At 33.2% G+C, this 19,448-nt stretch overlaps 1 protein-coding gene and 1 pseudogene across 1 annotated transcript; one reads left to right on the plus strand and one right to left on the minus strand.

Moving 5' to 3' along the window:
- Positions 1-5,248: 5,248 nt before the first annotated feature.
- Positions 5,249-7,646, plus strand: LOC114425864. The gene is made up of 4 exons (XM_028392827.1): positions 5,249-5,689; positions 5,838-5,888; positions 6,473-6,606; positions 6,714-7,646. Exons 1-4 carry the CDS (start codon positions 5,393-5,395, stop codon positions 6,799-6,801), a joined length of 570 nt encoding a protein of 189 aa, XP_028248628.1. The 5' UTR covers positions 5,249-5,392; the 3' UTR covers positions 6,802-7,646.
- LOC114425865 lies at positions 7,330-14,850 on the minus strand (annotated as a pseudogene).
- Positions 14,851-19,448: the final 4,598 nt, after the last annotated feature.

The raw sequence follows: 19,448 nt of genomic DNA on the forward strand, positions 1-19,448 counted from the left end.
CTTGCCGCCCAATTGTTTCCTCCTTAAGCAACCTAACTTCCAAAATGTTTCGGAAGGGCCTAGATTTGAATTGCTATTTACACCCCTATCTTGATAAGTTCACCCCCTTTACCTTTTTTGGTGATTCTTTTTCCGTAGCGTTACGAAACTTTACGAATTTCGTAACGATACTTATTTTCTTTCCGTAAGGTTACGGATCCTTACGGATTATGTATTTACTTTTTTTTAGCTTTCGAAGAAGTTACGGAAACTCACGGATTGCGTAACAACACCTCCTTTTGATTTCCGTCACATTACGGAATTTCACGGATCGCGTAAGCCTGCTTCCTTTTGATTTCCGGCATGTCTCGGGACTTCACATATTGTGAAACAAAGGATGCCAAGTATCTCAAAGCGGCCGATCAAAGGTTGCATATTATCAAGTAATAATCCCCGGACGAAATTAGGGTATGACAACAGCCATGCACATAAAAGTTAGTAAAGAAACAACCAGAGTCGAGCCTCACACCTTCAAATCCAGTTTTACTTTCAAACTTGAAAAAGAAACAAACCAAAATGACACAGCAACAACCAACGGGATTGCACAAAACCCCCAAACCACGTGCCCAATCAAAGAGTGGAAGCTACCTTAGCCATCAGACACATGGCACAAAAATTCCTTGTTGATCAAAACAATTAACACGTAAACCACTTGCTTAACACGTAAACCATTACAGAAAAAAAAATCAACACGGAAACCACCCACATGTAGAAGCTGAGGACAAACCAAAAACACATCAAAATGATAATAAACCCAACAAAAGGGACAGATGACAATTTTCTAAGAAGGGGCACACCAATAATTTTCCTGGAGTTCTCTTTTATAATATAATAAATTAGATGAGAATTTAGAAAACCATTGATTGATTTTAATAAAAGAACATGAATGAAGTATATACAGGACGTTAATTAACCGTGTAACATCTTTACAACTTTGTTTTGTTTTTAACAAATAAAGGTATACCTTCAGATAGTAAATGAGTATCTCTGACATATACCTTTAAATAACTAGTAAAATATTTTTACTGTCCATTTGTTATCCCGAACAATTATGACTGCAATAAAGTTAGAGACAAATCATCTAGAGTTCAATCTATGCATGCTTACAAAATAGAAAAGTCTTATTACACATTACACACTCTAATTGTATTCTCCAAAAAAAAATAGTTAAAAATATTTCTTTTCTTTACAATCTCGAATTAATTTTGTTCTGAAATCCAATTAAATTGGAATATGGAATATGATAATAATGATAGATTTGGATGAACTTTTTTTATATTTCTTAAAATGAAAAAAACATCTTGAAATTCAAGTTGGATTTTTCAATTCATTTCCATTTTTAGATTATAATTTAGATTCAATTTGTTTGTCATGTTATGGAATACAATTCTATTTAGACATATATTTTACTATAATTTATGTGAGTTTATACTTTAGAGAGTAATATTGTTTTGAAGTCACAAAATCAATTTTTTATTTATTCTTTTTTATTTTGGAAAAATTATAATTTTGGTCACCTCAGTTCTCAAATTCATAATTTTGTTCTTCTTAATTTTTAATTGCAACATTTAGTCCTTCTATTTTTTTATAAATTGACGATTTTGGTCCTCTTGGTAGATTAATTATTAACAGAGTATTTTGATTAATAGAGTTATTATGTTAATAATAAATTAATTAAAAGTCATTAATTATTAAAAACTTCAATAAAAAATTATTAACCCTAATCTTTCATAACATTGTGTTTCTCCTTTCCTCTAGAAACACATCTTTCACCTCCATTGTCCTATATGATTCCACTGGCAACAACTCCCCATTAGGATAAATAATCTTTTATTTAAGTTTTTTTTAAATATTAATAGTTTTTATTTAACCTATAATTAACTTAATAACTCTATTAGTCATAATTTATTAGTTAATAATATACTTAAGCGACAAACATTGCAAATTTATAAGATTAAGAGGACCAAATGTTACAATTAAAAATCAAGGGAATCAAAATCATGAATTCGGGAAATTAGGAGACTAAAATTGAAATTGAAATTTTTATTTTTAAAAAATTATCCATGAATATTTTTAATTGTGTAGAATATTTGAGTAAAATTTTTAAAATATTAAAATTCTATTTTAAAAAAGAGAATATTATAATAAAAGTGTTTTTTTATAAAATATATATATTTTTTTGAATATCCACATATATCCGTAGGTATTAAAAAAATATATGGGTACTATTTAGGTAATGGGGGGACACAAGGTGAGAATTGGTCTCGTGAGACGGCACCAAGTGACTACTAGCTGCACCAACCCGTCTCGGTGCCATTCTTAGTTGTGGACACCGCAAACACTATCTCACAAACAAAACCTTACTAAGTACTATGTTGTCATATCCAACATTTTAGTTTCTACCTGGGTACGGATCATCTCAACTTTTACATTCTAGTGTGAAATTATAAGTACCTAAAACTTATTTTAAGTAACAAATATAGGATAAAATACACTTTAAGTTTTGTGTTTTTCTGATTATTTTATTTTTGGTATTTTTATCTTTTATAAAGTTTAGTTTAATCTTTTATGTTTTTTAAATGAGTTAAATCATTCTTTCATTTTAGACTTTGAAATATATTCTTAAACCCTTCTTATATTGATTTAAGACGTGAAATTTAGTCACATTAGATTAATGTAAATGAGAATTATGCAATTTATGTTCGTAAAAAATGGACATAAACATGATAATAATTACGAGAAAAGAAAATCTAACAATGAAATTGAAAAAATTTGAAATATACTTCTTTTATTCTAAAATAAGTGTCATATTTTGGAATTTAAAAGAAAAATAATGATGTGTTAACTTTTCTTTTCAATATAATATTAATTGTTTTTCTCTCTACTAATACTCTCAATTTTACTATAGTTTTTTAATGTAATACTAATACTATTCTCTTTCATTTATTTAATAAGATTAGTTTTATAAAATTACTTTATTATTTTTCATCTATTTATTACTCACTCCATTCCAAAACAATAGTATTTTTAGTTTTTTTTCTTCCAAAATAGACTGCGTCCACCCCATTATAATTATTGTGTAAGAAAAAAAATTATCTCAAAGTAATTATTATTTTAGTTTTACAATATAACATTAATTATATTTTTACACTTATATTCCTTGTAATATTAATAACGGATAATAAAATCTATAAATGATAATTAAGGATGATATAAGGTTAATTTTGTAAAATTATGATTTTTTTTCATCTATTTATTATTTTTTCTTGAAATGTATAAAATAACCTAGAATGATTATTATTTTAGAATGAAAGAGAGTTATAGTTTTATAAAACTAACCTCCGTTCCAAGATGATTGTAGTTTTAGCTTTTGAAAAAAAATTCTAAATTAATTGATGTTCTCTCTTTTTTATGAGATATTAAAACATTTATTTCAATTTTGTCATTGTAATTATTAATGTTATTTTGGAAGACTTAATAATACATGTATTAAATTTAAGAGGGAGAACAAGAATATTTTAATAAAATTATTTCTTAATAAATATTAATTCTCTTGGAATACTTTCTTTAGTCATTATGGAACAAATAAAGTAATATTAATATTAAATTAAAAACTAAAATAACATTTATTAGGAGCATAGGTGAAAAAGAACAATTAATACTACATTATAAAATCGACAAATTTTGGGATAGACTTTTTTCCTAAATGTAACAAATTATTTTTGGACGAAGATAGTTATAAATAGATGAAAATAATAATAATTTTACAAAAACTAATCTTATTAAATAAATAAAAAAGAATAATACTAATATTATATTAAAAACTAAAGTAATATTTGTTAGAATTATAAATAAAAAAGAACAACTTAATGTTAGATTGGAAGGTCAATTTTAAATTTTTTTGGGCTTAATTAAGTTTTTTATACCTGAAATATAGACACATATTACTATCTAACATTCATTTTTTTTAACCAAGTACTTAAATTTTTTTTCAAATTCATTTTAATATGTGTCATTAGTTGTCTTCTATTAAGCGATAATGTAATAGATGGAGTGTCACGTTATCATCTGTTGTCGCAGACACCTTCAATGACGTGAAAATAATGTATGAATGATTAGGCATGATTCCGTTGGTCAGGTCATTATTTAACGGAAAAAGACTAACGACAGGTAATAAATTGAAAATAATTTTTTTTTCAGGTAGTTATTTGACCAAAAAAATGAATTTTTAGGTAATAATCTAAAAATAATACATTTTCCAGGTATGAAAAACATAATTAAACTAATCTGAAAAACAATTTTTTAGTTAACAAATAATAAGGAAATTTTTTTATCAAAATAAATAATTTAATTTCAGATAGAATAATAAATGATAAATTTTATTATTCTATTGAAAATAAAAATAAAAATAATAATCATAAATTTAAATCATGTTTAAAACCTAATCTTGTAAGTCAATAAGAATAAATTGTTTCTCAAACACATCAAATATTTGTAAACTTGTCAAAAAATTAAAAATTAATTAAATTAACTTGATGAACATATATATAATTTATTTTTATATAGACTTAGGAAACTTTATCCTATTTAAATTTTTAAGATAATTCCTCATTAAAACTAAGAAATACATTAAATTAATAAGATATTTTTTATTAGTAGAAATAAAAAATATTATTTAATATTTACAATAATTCACCTAACAACTTATCATGGTTAATCAATTAAATTAAATTAATAAGATAATATTAAAGGTGAAATTAAAGAGTTAAAATACATACATTTAATATCTGAAAAAAATTAAAAGAGAACCAACAATATCCAATGGTGATATATATATATATATATATATTGTCCAAAGATAATGAGATAATATTAAAGGTGAAATTAAAGAGATAAAATGTATATATTTTATATGTATAAATTGATCATAGACAAAAAATATTAATTATATATAATTTAAATATATTTTTTATACTTGAAAAATATATCATTTTCAGATTATTAACTAAAATTTTATTTTTTTGTCAAATATCTTCATCAACTTATCACATGTCATTAATATTTAAGTAATGAGAGTAATGATGTAATAGATAAAATATCAGGTCAACAGGTTCAATTATTCACAGGTAATATTGCCACAGAGATGATGACGTGACAATGTATCCATGATAATTAGTGAAATGAAATTGAAATTTTGTTGAAACTTAATTAAACTCTTTTTTGTCATATGTAACACTTTATTCATGAACGGATCTAGTAATTTGTGCGATTACAATCGAGGATCACTCAATTCACCAACAAATTACATAGCAGCAGAAATTTCCATAGTCGTAACCTCTGCATCAAATTGCCAATGTTGTCTCAAACGCATGTTCTGTCTTCGCGCCCTTTCAGCTTCAACAGATTTTCAATGCCCACAAAAATGGCCGTTATCACTTCACGTGCTCCGTTCTCCGTTCGTGTCAGTACCTCAACCACGTCGACGCCGCTCGCCGGCGACACAATTCCGGCGCTGGTAATGTCAGAACAGCAGACACCCAATTTGCAGTCGCGGGTCGCGGCAGCTCCGTCCATTGCGGTGGCCAGAAATCTAGGGTTCCGGCCCACCCCTGAATTGGGGCTTCTCTCTCACTTGTTCGTTCTCTCCATGGTAATGTTATAAATAATAAACAATAACCGATTTGCTCAACAAATGAGGATGAAAAATTGCATCTTTAAGCATTTTTGGTTTCTGGGTAATTAAGTTATTATTCTTTTCGCAATGAAATAGACCTAACCTGTTCTTTTCGGGTTTGCAGGCTTTTGGGGCGTTTTTCTCAGTAGCAGTGTTTTCCATTCCAACCTTAATTGTAGGTTATGGTTTAATCTCATGCACCCTTGAATATATAGTTTTAAGATTTTAAATAGCGGTTGTGGTTTTGATATTTCGAAAAATTGCGGATAAATGCAACTGATGTGATGCCAACTGTGGTAGCGTAGACCCAGAATCCTTGACGTTGCGACTACAATTGCAATTGCAGATGTTTTTTAAAACCTTCACAAGATAAATTTTAAGAGCATTTTAACTTGTTAAATTGTTTCTTTTAATCCTGGATGTATGTAGTGATGTGTTGAATGGCTAATATTCAAACAGTTGGTGTTCATTTCAAGGTTTTAAATTCCTGTTGCGGTTTTGATTTTATCAGAAAAAATTATTTGTGGAAAATTGCGGATAAATGCTACTGATACAGCAGTTGCATACAGATGCAACTGTGGTCGTGGGTGAGACTTAAACTTCTTGATGTTGAGGCCACAATTGTGGTTGCAGTATGCTATACTTTAAGCGTGTTTTGACAAATTTGACTCGTTATTTCTTTTTAAACACCAATGCCTAATGGGTGTAGTGATGTGTTGAATGGCTAATGTTCAATCAGTTGGTTTGTTTCTTGCACAGGCTTTTGGAAGATTAGGAGCTTCAGTGAAGAAATTGTCAAAGGTTGTTTCAGAAGAGGTACCTGGAACTTTACATTCTCTGAAACTTTCTAGCATGGAGCTGAACGACTTGACCCAACAACTTAGTAGTCTCAGGTAATTTATTTTCTTCTAGCTTAGTTTTTGTTCTTCTATTTGGTGTCTGCTGGCATTTGCTCTTGTTCTTAGTCTATCTCTAATCATGTTATGTCAATGCTTGGTAGGCATAAAATTGCGGGCATTTCTAAGGGAAAGCAGGACAGCAGCACTGCCAGATCAAGATCCTTTCGTAAGGGGAACCCAGCATCCTAGCATTGCCAATGCTGCTTAGGTGAGTAAGCTTATATGTTTCTGGAAATGAGCTTGCTTTGTTGGTTAAATGGGAATCACTAAATAGATGTAAAGCATTTTCAGTCATATGGTTTCTGTTGAAAATTGAATTTACAAGTTGTATATTGAAATATGATCACAACGAACTGTTGGGCTTCTAAGTTTGAAGCTGATGTTGCAACATAATGAGAACAGCAGCTCAATGAGAGTTTCAATGTTGATCCTGAGATTAGTGAATTACCGACATTGACTCAATCAATTGGCTCATTTGGGGTTGAGGGGTATTGGCTTTGTTTGCGGCGGCCGGCAGGTGATGTGAACAATTTTGTAAGAGCTATCATGGTCTATATTTTGAAGCCTTGAACAGTTTTGTAAGAGCTACAACGACTATCATGGTCTACGTCTTGGACCATTAGAAAATTGATCTGGATGCATTTGGATCCTTGATTCAATATAATTCCATTGAAGCAAAATTTGAATTTCTCTTAAAAACAAATGACATGAATATATTTACAGTTTTGCAAACTTCTTTAGTGGTTCAGCAGCATCTTTTGCATGATCTTATTGGATGGTAGAGTTACCCTAGAAGATGAAACCAAGGATCTGTTTTGTGAATTTGAAGGATCAATCTTCCGGAGTCTCCCCTCCCATACCTGCTGCAGAGAAAACTGTTATAACATGCTTTTCTCATATTTGTAAGCTCAGCAATAATAAAGTTCATATTTATTGAACGGTCTTTTTCTTTTAAATGACTTTTATGGTTGGCTATCTAACCAGAATTTTGCTTAATGCGGTTTTCCATCAATTGTGAAGTTTTGTTTTATGTTAAGATAGATGATTATTTGATGAGCAATTCATATTTCATGCGTGAGATATCAGATATGGGCTTTTCTGACTAAGTAAGATAAGAAATGTTTCCTTCATCCTTAATTATAAGATTCTTTTCAGAAATTTGTTTTTTTTTCTTTTTATAAGATTTTTATTTTTATTTTTAGATGTATTAATTATTTTTCTTCTTACTTATCTTTACTTAATTTTTCTTTCTCTAAAACAATAAAGTGCATAGAGAGATAAGAAAGGATAATTTTAGAATGATGGTATAAACTAATTGACAAATTCAATATGATTAATTAAACTAATTAAGTGGATACAAAGATAAAAAAGGATATTTTTGAGGTATTTTTTCTTAAAGAACGTGAATTAATGAAAAGAATCTTTAATTTTTTATATCTGAAAGATAAGTCGTTTTTAGATTACTACCTAACTTTTATTTTTTTTTCAACTAAGTACCTAAAAATTTTTTATGTTACAATTTAGTATATGCTATTAGTCTCCTCCCGTTAAGTGATGATGTGGGAGATAGAGTATCACGTTATCCAGCCTTATCATTGGCACCTTAATGTTATGTCATCACCTTCTTTCCCTTTTCCTTCTTCTCTTTCTCCTCTTCTTCCCCTTCTCCAATGGAAATCATGACCATTGTGCCACCATTGTCGACCACATCGTGCCACCATTGTCGCCTGCGTCATCCCACCATCGCTATCAATTGCCACTATCGTGTCGTCCAACCCCTTCTCCTCGTGTCGTATGTACTACCATTTAAAGTTGTGTTCACTTGAGTTGAAGAATCTCATCTCATTCATTCATTCATTCTCAGTGGGTTCTCCCTCCCACTCTCACATCATCATTTTGTTTGTGCTCTCTTAAGCCTTAGCCTCTACTTGGGAAGTAGAAAAGAAGACAACATTCATAGTGCAAGTCTAGCACGAAGCAAAGCCTTCCATTTTCCCAACGCACAGGCACTGGTACCAATCTTCCCTTGTTGACACCATTGCCTCTGTTATTCACACCTACCAAATAGTCTTCCACGGATTCTCAACTAGGCTCTCCCTTGCAGAGGCACACAAGCTGCGCTCACTCTTCCACGTCATAACCCTCATTCCTGAACAGGTACGCCAACTCCACACCATGCATTCCCCTCAGTTATTGGGCCTTAACATTGCTGACAGGGTTGGCCTTCTCAAGGAGATTGATTTTGGTTCTGATTTTGTCATTGACATTGGCATTTCCCCCCGATAGCCATGGTTTTATCGAAGTCACTCTCTCGCAATTTTCCCCCAACTTCCATGAGGTGAGTTGTTTTCTATTGGTGGTGTGGGTGGGGTGGGTTGTTTTCTGTTGGATAAGGGGATGAAGGGGAGAAAGGGAGAAAGGGAAGAAGAGGAGAAGGGGAGAAGGGGTTGGAAGGTGCAGTGGCAGCGGTTGACAATGGTGGCGGCGCGACGTGGTCGATGGTGGTGGTGGTGGTGATTTCTGTTGGAGAAGGGGAGAAAGGGAAGAAGGAGAAGGAGAAAAAGGTGATGACATAGTGTTGAGGTGTCATTGATAAAGCTTGATGGCATGACACTTTGTCTGTCATGTCATCACTTAACGGAAGGAGACTAATGATAGATACTAAATTGAAACATAAAATTTTTCAGGTATTTAGTTGAAAAAAAAATAAATGTTAGATAGTAATCTAAAAATAATTTATTTTTCAGGTATGAAAAATTTAACTAAGTCTTCTCCAAAATAATAAAGTGGATAGAGAGATAAGACAGAGTAAATTTGAAATGATGGTATAAATTAATTGACAAATTTAATATGATTAAGTAAATTAACTAAGTGGATACAAAGATTAGAAAGAATAATTTTAAGGTATTTTTCTTAAAAAACATGAATTAATAAAAATAATCTTAAAATTATTAAAGGAAAGAGTATACTTTAAGCTATTCATACTTTTATTTTGCGTAGTAGATGCGCATTAGAAGTCTTTCCATCATTCGTAACTATTATTCTTAACATCAATTAGTAATTACGACTTTGGTTCTAAGGAAGGGACAGTGAGGGAGAAAGAGACTAAGAAAAAAGATGACATAATTTTTCTTTTCCTTTTAAAGGCTATCAATCATCAAGTTCATGACTTGGGATTTACAAATTACTCATCATAGGAGGCTTTTCCGGGAACCTGTTTCGGCGCGGTTGGAATTTCCACGCATTTACACAATTAGAGGATTATAACCATTGGATGAAGATTAGACACTCAGATTTTGATACTTATTTTAAATTGGATTTATTGAAATAATTTAGTTTTTATCCAAAATGATTTACTGATTGTAAGAATGTATGAAAAATAAAATGTTGGATGTTACTATAGATAGGCTAGTACCCTCCTCTTCCCATATCTGGGCAAGGTGGTAATTGGATTCACTCATTTATAATTCAACCAAATCATTCCAGTTAATTATAGTAATAAATTGTAAAGAACATGTGAATTGTGTTGATAGATGAAAATTCAACCAACAAATATCTATTCAATTCAATGACGACGCTACATCAAACACAACACTTTTTGTAGAAACCTATTGATTCAGAACTTCCCATTTCCTTTTCACACACACACACACACAAAAAAACCAAAGGAACTTCCAATTTCCCCCCAGGATCTCATCGACATTCGACAAGGACAAGGAAGAAACAAGCGGTGCAAGTTTCATCATTCTAAGATATAATTTGTCCACTTAAATTGAAGCATCAATTTCACTCAATAACCAAGTAATATGAACCAAGCGAGGCCAGAAATGGGTGAATGCATTTTTTTTAATTACGTTTAAAATTACTTCTAATATTAAAAAATAAATGTATATTTGTTTTGGTCATAAAAAATGTTTTTCATTTAAAATATTTTAATTAAAATAATTAAGAGTTTAAGATGGGATAAGAATATATGTCAAAATAATAATAAAAAAGATTGGGTAAGATAGAGATAGATAGATAGTGCGCAAACAAGTAAATTAGAGAGGGAGGACAAATGGGTGAATTAAATGCCCACCCATTTTATACATTAAATTATATTAATAAATGGATTATGTTTTAATAAATTTTTAGATTTTTTTAGAAGAAATTTTTAGGTTCTTAATTATTTTCCTTTAATGACAACCTTAAATGAGAAATTATCACACATTAAACGGGGATATTAACTTTTTAAATGTCTTATTAAAGAGGAAGGACAAGTGGGTGAATTAAAAAGTCCACCCATTTTATCCTAAAAATAGATTAATAAATAGATGATGTGGCTAGTTGGAAATCTTTTGTATTCAAGGAGAAGCTAATGCTTCCGAAGCAAAGATTAGGGTGTGGCAGTGGGAGGTCTATGGTGGTCTGTTTGTGGAGATTTATGCTTTGGTGGATGACATGGATGAGTTACATCAAAGGTTGTGCAATGAGATGTTAGTGGATAGTGAGCATCGCCGACTGCTAGTCTCAGAGTTCTGGAGGAAAGTGCAAGCCAAGGAAAGTATGTTGGCTTAGAAGTCACGAGTTAGGAGGATTAGGGAGGGTGATGCTAATTCTTGTTACTTCCATGCTTCTATGAGAGAAAGGTCTTGGAAGAACTCCTTAGTGGGTCTCTAGGTGGGTGGAGGATGTGGGGGTGGTGAAGGGAGAGGTCATGTGACATTTTTAGTCCTTGTTTGCAGAGCCAATGGAGGGGAGGCCTGTGCTTGATGATGTTGTGTTTAAATAGTTGTCCTTTGTGGATCGTGCTTCCTTAGTTGCTCCTTTCTCCCTTGAGGAAATCAAGGAAGCTGTTTGAAGCTGCGTTGGGGATAAGAGTCCGGGGCTTGATGGGTTCAATTTCAGTTTCTTTCAGGTTGGTTGGGAGTTCTTGTGGGATGACTTGATGACTTTTGTGATGGAGTTTTTCTCTTTAGGTGTTTTGCCAAAGGCAGCGACGTCATCGTTTGTGGCATTGATTTCGAAAAAGGATCACCCCCAGTCTATTTTGGAATATTGACGAATTTCTCTCATTGGTAGTATGCACAAGATGATTTCCAAGCTTTTGGCTCTTAGGTTGAGTAAGGTACTTGCATCTGTTATCTCATCTTGCTAGTCAGCTTTTTTCCTGGCCGGTGCATTTTGGATGTTGTGGTTGTGGCTAATGAGTTGGTGGACATAGTGAAGCAGAGTAAGAGAGGGTGTTTCATGTTCAAGATTGATTTTAAGAAGGCGTATGATTTAGTGAGTTACGATTTTTTGGACTATATGATGAATCAAATGGATTTTGATGACACTTGGAGGAAGAGGGTTAGGGCGACAGTGTGTTCGAGTAGGAAGTCTGTGCTAGTTAATGGCAGCCCTACAGTAAAGTTTCAGGCTAAGCGGGGGTTGAAGTAGGGGGACTCGTTGGCCCCATTTCTTTTTTTGATGGTGGAAAAAGGGTTACATGGTTTGGCCGAGAAGGCAAGGGAGATGGGAGATTTTAAGAGTCTCAGGTTAAGCCTGATGGTGGAGTTTTCTCTGCTTCAATATGCTGATGATTCGATTATCATAGGGGAGCCTTATTATGGTAATTTGTTGGCTGTTAAAGCCATTCTATGTGGCTTTGAGTTGGTGTCGGGTTTGAGGGTTAATTTCTTGAAGAGTAGTTTCTTTAGTTTTTATATAGAGGAAGGGTTTATGGATATTGCCTCTAATTTCTTGCATTGTTCACTATCCAATGTTCTATTTCAGTATCTTGGTATTCTAATAGGTGTTAGTCCTAGGAGGGCTTTAAAGTGGGAACCCGTGGTTTCTTCTTTTAGGAGGCGACTTGGGAATTGGAAAATATGTTATCTTTCTTTGGGAGGGAGGATCACCTTGATAAATTCTATGTTATCGAGTCTCCCTCTTTATTTTTTTCACTTTTTACAGGGCTCTCAACGCGTGTTATAGCCACATTGGTGAGTATTCAAAGGAGGTTTTTATGGTCTGGTGTGTTAGACTCGGATAAGATATGCTGGGTGGATTAAGATTCAGTGTGCAAGGCTAAGGCGGATGAGGGGTTAGGGATGAAGAACTTAGCAACTTTCGATGCTAGTTTGCTAGATAAGTGGGGGTGGAGGTTTTAGGCGGAGAAGGATGCTTTGTGGCATGGTTTGCTCGCTCACTAGTATGGGCGCCTGGACCAGCTTGGAGAGCATCAGGCCTGGTCTGGGTCGGCTTGGTGATAGAATCTCATGAGGATCAATGTGGGGGACGACTGGTTTTCTAGTAGGGTGGTTCGTCGAATTGGTGATGATGGGCATGACATCTTCTTCTATAAGGACTGTTGGTTTGAAGAGTTTTGTTTGAAGGATCTCTTCCCACATCTTTTTTATTTGGCACTTGATCAGGAGGTCAATGTAGGGGAGATGTCAGTGGAGGCTAGTGATTATGGGGTGGCGTGGAGTTGGAAATGGTAGAGAGTTCTATTTGAGCGGGAAAAAAGTGGTGGTACAATAGATAGAGGCCTTTCTTTTTGCAGTCTGATTGGATTTGATGATGGAGGACAAATGATTGTGGACTAAGGGTGAGTCATCATTTTTGGTGGCCTCGGCATATCGGGTTATCACATCTGAGGTTTCTGATAGCTAGACAGTGGTGAATTTTCCCTTTCGATCGTTTGGGAAGTGTGATGTCCTGTCTAAGGTCTTGGCCTTTTCTTGGAGATAGGGAGGAGGAGGGTTATGGTGGAGGATGGTGGGTGTGTTTTTTGCGAGGCTGATAGGGAGGATTCGTAGCAACTATTTTTGGAGTGCACCTTCTTGTTTCAGATTTGGTGTGAGGTCTACCGTTGGTGGGCTATTTATTTAGTACAACATTCGAAGGTTCCACATCATTTCATGTAGCATGGTTTTTTATGGAGGGATAAGAGGATGCATAGAATTTGCTATCTCATCTAGTATGCGATTTGCTGGAGTCTTTCGTTTCACAGGAACTGTATTATTTTCCATGGGGAGGTAGTAGATGCACATGTGTATTTGTGGCAGATTCAGACCTTGTCTTGGTCGTGGCTTTTGTATAGGTCATGGGACGTTGGCTTGTTCCTTTGTCGATTGGTGTTTGCAACCATTTGTTGTTTTAGGCTAATTGCATTTTTTGTTTTCTTTTTGTTATGTTTTTTATGTTTCCATGCTAATGTATTTTTTTGGGGGGTCATATTTCGTGGCACCTTTTATTAATATATCAATCTCATTTTATCTTTCAAGAAAAAAATAGATGAAATTTTCATAACTTTTCAGAAAATACTAAATGTAAATATTTTTATCCATGCAATTAAAAATTCATTTGGTCCATACATTTGTCACCCCAAAATGTGAAATCAAATTCTGTCTTGTTCCATTGTTATCACTTATCATCATCTCAATTCTACATCAATGCCTAACTAATTAAGACACGCTTCTCTTCTTATCTCATGTAGCTATGATAATTGCAGATAAATTGTATGCATATTATTATTATGCTTATTATGGTTCAATTTTATCTTATAAGAATTAGAGATATATAAATTGCAATAAACATAACCTAAATGGTTTTGCCAACATTTAAAGGTGTAGCTTTTGCGTGGACCAAGTCACCAATCTTTGCTCTTTTCAAATGGTTGATGCTTAGTTGAATTCCAGCCATTCTTTTATAACGAGAAGCCATATGTGCTCCCATGCTTTCCAAAGACTCTGCTATCAATGCTGATACCCCTCCATGAAGCACCTTAAATGGCTGCCCCATGAAAAATCAAATTACCCATAATTTTAATTCTAGTCATAAACATAATTTTTTTTAAAAAAAAGAAAAAAAGCATTAAATAAAACTATCCATAAAATTCAGAAATTAATTCAAAAATTAGAGTTACTAAAAGGCATGTTTGTGTTTGATGCGATACACATTCTAATGCAAATCGAATGAACAACCAAAGAAGTAAGGGAACATGCACTAAGCCAAAGATAAAATACTTTTCAATGAGAGGAAAAAAATGAAATTAGGTTGACTCGACAACATTTTTGGGTGATAGGGAGATGACCAGAGAATTTTTGTGGTGAAAAGTTTTCAATTTCAAACCCAATTGAATGAAAGGGGTGGATCCAAAGCATCATTCTTTGATGATGATGATGATGATGGTTGGTCCTCCATGAAGAAATTAGATCGAATTAAAGCTATGTGTGTGCTTTCCCTTGTTCATAGATTATTAATGGTGCTATTTTTTTTGTAAGTGGAGGCTTTGTAATTGGGGAAAGTTGTTTAAAATGAATTGAATTGAACTACCAAACATTGTGGTTGGTTGGTTAGTTTGGAGGGTTTTTCTACTTGCACCCAACACAACATCTTCTACACCCAACATAATTATTAAAATTCCAACCTTACCCCTTATTACTTCTTCTTCTTTCATTCATTGTTTTTTTTCTTCATACACCATTCTCTTTTTTGTTTTGGCTGAGCTCTTCCTTCGTTGTTATGGTTGGTTTGGTCAAGATACATTGTCGCGACGGTTCGTTTATAGTTTGTGATTGTCGTCAAGGTAGGTGTTCGGTGCAACGGTGGAGGAGGTAAGTTTTTTTCGTCTGCAACTTGAAGTTCGATCTGTGCAAATCCATAATAAACATACAGATTGATAATCTATATGAAACTTATGGATTAACAATTTGTATAAAACTTATAGGTTGACAATCCATAAGTTTCATACGGATTACGAATTTTATGGTTCATACTGATTGACAATCTGTAAGTTTCATACGGATTGACAATCTGTAAGAACCATTGGGATTGACAATCCGTATGAAACTTACGGATTGCCAATCCGTATAACCTAATTTTTTTAAAAAAAAATTAAATAAATTTTATTTTTAATGTTTTTTTATAAATTTAGTTATATTTTTTAATATATTTGTGTAAATATTATTACATTAACTAGTTTATGCAAGTGAATAAAATATGAAAATTTAGATGTAAATTTTCATATATATGCTTATCAATTTCAATGTAATATATTTGTATATGTAGTAGAAAATAATAAAATTGTGTGATCGTATATGTTAAAAACATATTTATTGATATATTGACATACTTATCTAGTGTAGAAAATTTTAAAATAAATTTCAACATGAAAGTTTTTTTTTAAATAAATAAATTTATTTATAAATAATTAGAATTATGTATGGTGTTTTTAAGTGTCATGGGTTTGTCATTGATTTTTTTTTTCAATGTTTTGTTAAGATGGATGAAAATTAGTGGATATATGACAACATAATGCCTGAAGAAGTTAATATGAATGAAGACAATGGAGAGGAACCTAGTGTGTTTTAAAATATTGACTGTTCTGATGCCTTCCATACTTCTTTGGTATTGATATGATTTTGTATTTTGTTAAAATAAGTAAATGAATGTCCCTTGAAGAGTAAACATGTACTATCCCTTTTGTAGGTGTTTGCTACCCGTGATGACGTTTTGCATTGGGCTCGCTCTGTTGTGTATGATATTGGTTTTGTGGCGATGATAATGAGGTTAGACACAAACACTGGAAAGAGAGGAAAAACCTAATATGTTTTAATTGGTTGTGAGAGGAGTGGAAATTATAGAGCATACAAGAAAGATTTAGTACAAACAGTGTCTGGCAGTAAAAAACGTGGGTGTCCCTTTAAGCTGCGAGTGAAACCAGTTTTGGGAGGTGAATGATGGACGGTGAAGTTAATACTTGAGACTCATAATCATTCATTGACTAAGTTATTTGTTGGACATCCATATGCTAGTAGACTGACTGAAGATGAGAAGATTATTATTGGTGATACGACAAAGTCAATGGTCAAACCAAACAATATTCTTCTCACTTTGAAGGAGCAAAATGCCAACAGCTGTACAACAATGAAGCAAATATACAATGCAAAATATGTATACTATTCTTCTATCAGAGGCGATAATAGTGAAATGTAGCAACTAATAAAGCTTCTTGAACGTGATCAATATATTCATTGGCATAGATTGAAGGATGAACATGTTCTACGTGATATATTTTGGACTCATCTAGATGCAGTGAAATTAACCAATGCCTGTAATTTGGTATTTCTCATAGATAGCACCTACAACACAAACAAATACAGTCTGTCTTTACTTGACATTGTTGGTTTGACACCTATTGGGATGGCATTTTTAACTGTATTTGCCTATTTGGAGGGAGAACGTATAAACAATGTTGTTTAGGCTCTAGAACGGTTTCAAAGTATTTTTTAGAGACGTGATGCAATCCCTTAAGTTATTGTTACCGACAAAAATTCAACATTGATGAATGTGGTGAAAACTATTTTCCCTGAGGCAACTAACTTGTTGTGTCGGTTTCACATTAATAAGAATGTGAAGGAAAAATGTAAAATCCTTGTGGGTCAAAAAAATGCATGGGATTATATCATGAAAGCATGTGGGAGTCTGGTGGATTGTCCTTCTGACCATCCTCATGTTGATCATATGTTTCAAACTTTCTGCTATGTTTTGGCTAGTGACCTACGACATTGACAACAAAGTCAAAAATAATTATTGGAACCATGACACAAAAAATCACTAATATTATGAATTGAAAATATATTATACCATTGCATGTCAAGGAATGTCTGCATTGGCAGCTGCAGGTGCAAGTGGTCCTGGCATAGCTGTTGAGTGAACGAGCAATATAGGTGGATTTGGTACAATAAATGTATCCTCATGCACCACGAGTGGATGTCTAGGAGGCTTCCCAACCTGTGGCAGACTAATGAGTGGGTGAGATATCCTATAGAATCACTCCATGTACTTTGCTACACATTGACCGGGAGAACTACAAATTTGTTTGGCCGGTGCAAGGTATTCTAAAAACTAAAGCCATTTATCCTTAACCTCCTCTATGGATGAGGATGAAGCAGTAAGGAGTGGAGGAATGGTCTGAACATAACCAAATTGTCGCACTACCCTCTCTAGTTGGTGTCTGACAATAGATGAACCCCATTTGATTTGTCTAGAAAATAATGAAATGAGCTCAAATTATCTGAATGCACGATGGTCACCATAAGGTATCCAACACACAACATTTGTCATCAACCTATCCAATCACTTATGATAGGTCGTCATCGATAATGCCTTCCCAAACTTTCAGCGACAAACACGTGGTTTCCTCTCATGGTAATCCTCATCAGCAATAATGGCGCAAGTGTAGGGAAATGCTCGTAGATCCAAGACTACACATATTAAAAATATAAATAAAAATTCTAATCAATAGTACATATAAAGTTTAACACACATAACAATGACACAAATAATTATAATTATCTGTAATAGAGTGATATATCTTGCAAGATATTTTGTCATATGCTTGGACGCAACATTCAAATTGTCATACATGTGGATCAGTACAGCTGCTCCCCATGAATAGCCTCCATATTGGCCGAGGTCACAAAATGTGTTCAAGAATACCACACTGATGTGTGTGGCACTCTTGTTAGCAAAGAGTGTGCAACCTACTAGATGCAATAAATATGCTCAAGCTGCTACGGTCCACTGTCTTGGGTCACATTTGCTACGATAAATATTTTGCAGCCAGGCTAGGCGACCATATGTGCCTCTGCATTGCTCAGTCTCGTCGTTTGCTTCTTGTCTATTGACTTTAAGCAACTCAACTAACAAGTCACTACCTTCCTCTACATCAATAGCATCAAAGGTATGGAAGGCACCTGTAATGGGCAGATGCAATAAGGATGCCATATCATTGAGGGTTATAGTTAGCTCTCTTATTAGTAGATAGAAACTACTAGTTTTCTTGTGCCACCTCTCTGCAAAAGTAGATAAAAGTCCCTTATTGTCTGTCTCCAACGAACATGTAATCAGAGAACTTCATCTTGTAGTAGCCATTATGCCTTCAATCTCAGGTGTAGACCTTTCAAATTTCTTTACCTTCCTCCCATGACAGGCCAACTTCAACTCAGTACGTTCCTGCAAATAATTAAAATTAATTAGTTAAATTAAAATGATAAATAGTTATTCAAATATGATATAATTAAACAAATAACTACCTCTCCTACCCAAACTTTGGCTGCCATATGATCAACATATGATGTCAACACCTACATGATCCATAATTGGCTCCAAGGGCTTTTCATGAACCTCGTTAGCAACATGATCCACATGCTCAACATTCTCAACAACAACTGCAGCTGCCCGTTGTCTACGTGCCGATGCTGGGGGCTTCTTCCTCATCACCAACAACCTATGTCCCTAAGGCTCTTCCTATAACTCTACCTAAAGCCCGACACAATCCTCTGGTTCTAACCATAATCTACAAATTTGTACATTAATACCAATTAATGTCATCATTCAAATAATAGTTGAGATTCATATTTTATAACACTTTTTTTTCATTTTATTACTCAAAAACTAACAAATTCATTGATAAATCTTCTAAAACCTTACAGTATTATTAAATGTAGCATATTTTAACAAATGTAATAAAAAATTAAATTAAAATTAAATGATTAATCTAGCAAACTAAAATATATCATCAAAATCAAACTACAATTTAATTTAAAATAAGAAGATAGAGATTGCCAGATTGGTTGGTTCTTGGTGGGTGATTTGGTGAGTGCGGATTTCAATGTAAATAAGTCATTTGAATAGCATGGCCGAAATGCAAGGCGTGAATAGCTTAATGGTGATGGGTTCAATTTTGTACAACGTGGAATGAATATAGAAACATTAAAGATGCATGCACACCCCATGTTATTAGACGTTGTGGAAGAGAAAGAAATAGAGAAGAAAAAAATATAGATATAATAAGTTATATA

This window comes from Glycine soja, chromosome 9 (genome assembly GCF_004193775.1).
Source record: "Glycine soja cultivar W05 chromosome 9, ASM419377v2, whole genome shotgun sequence".
Classification (NCBI taxonomy): Eukaryota; Viridiplantae; Streptophyta; class Magnoliopsida; order Fabales; family Fabaceae; genus Glycine; species Glycine soja.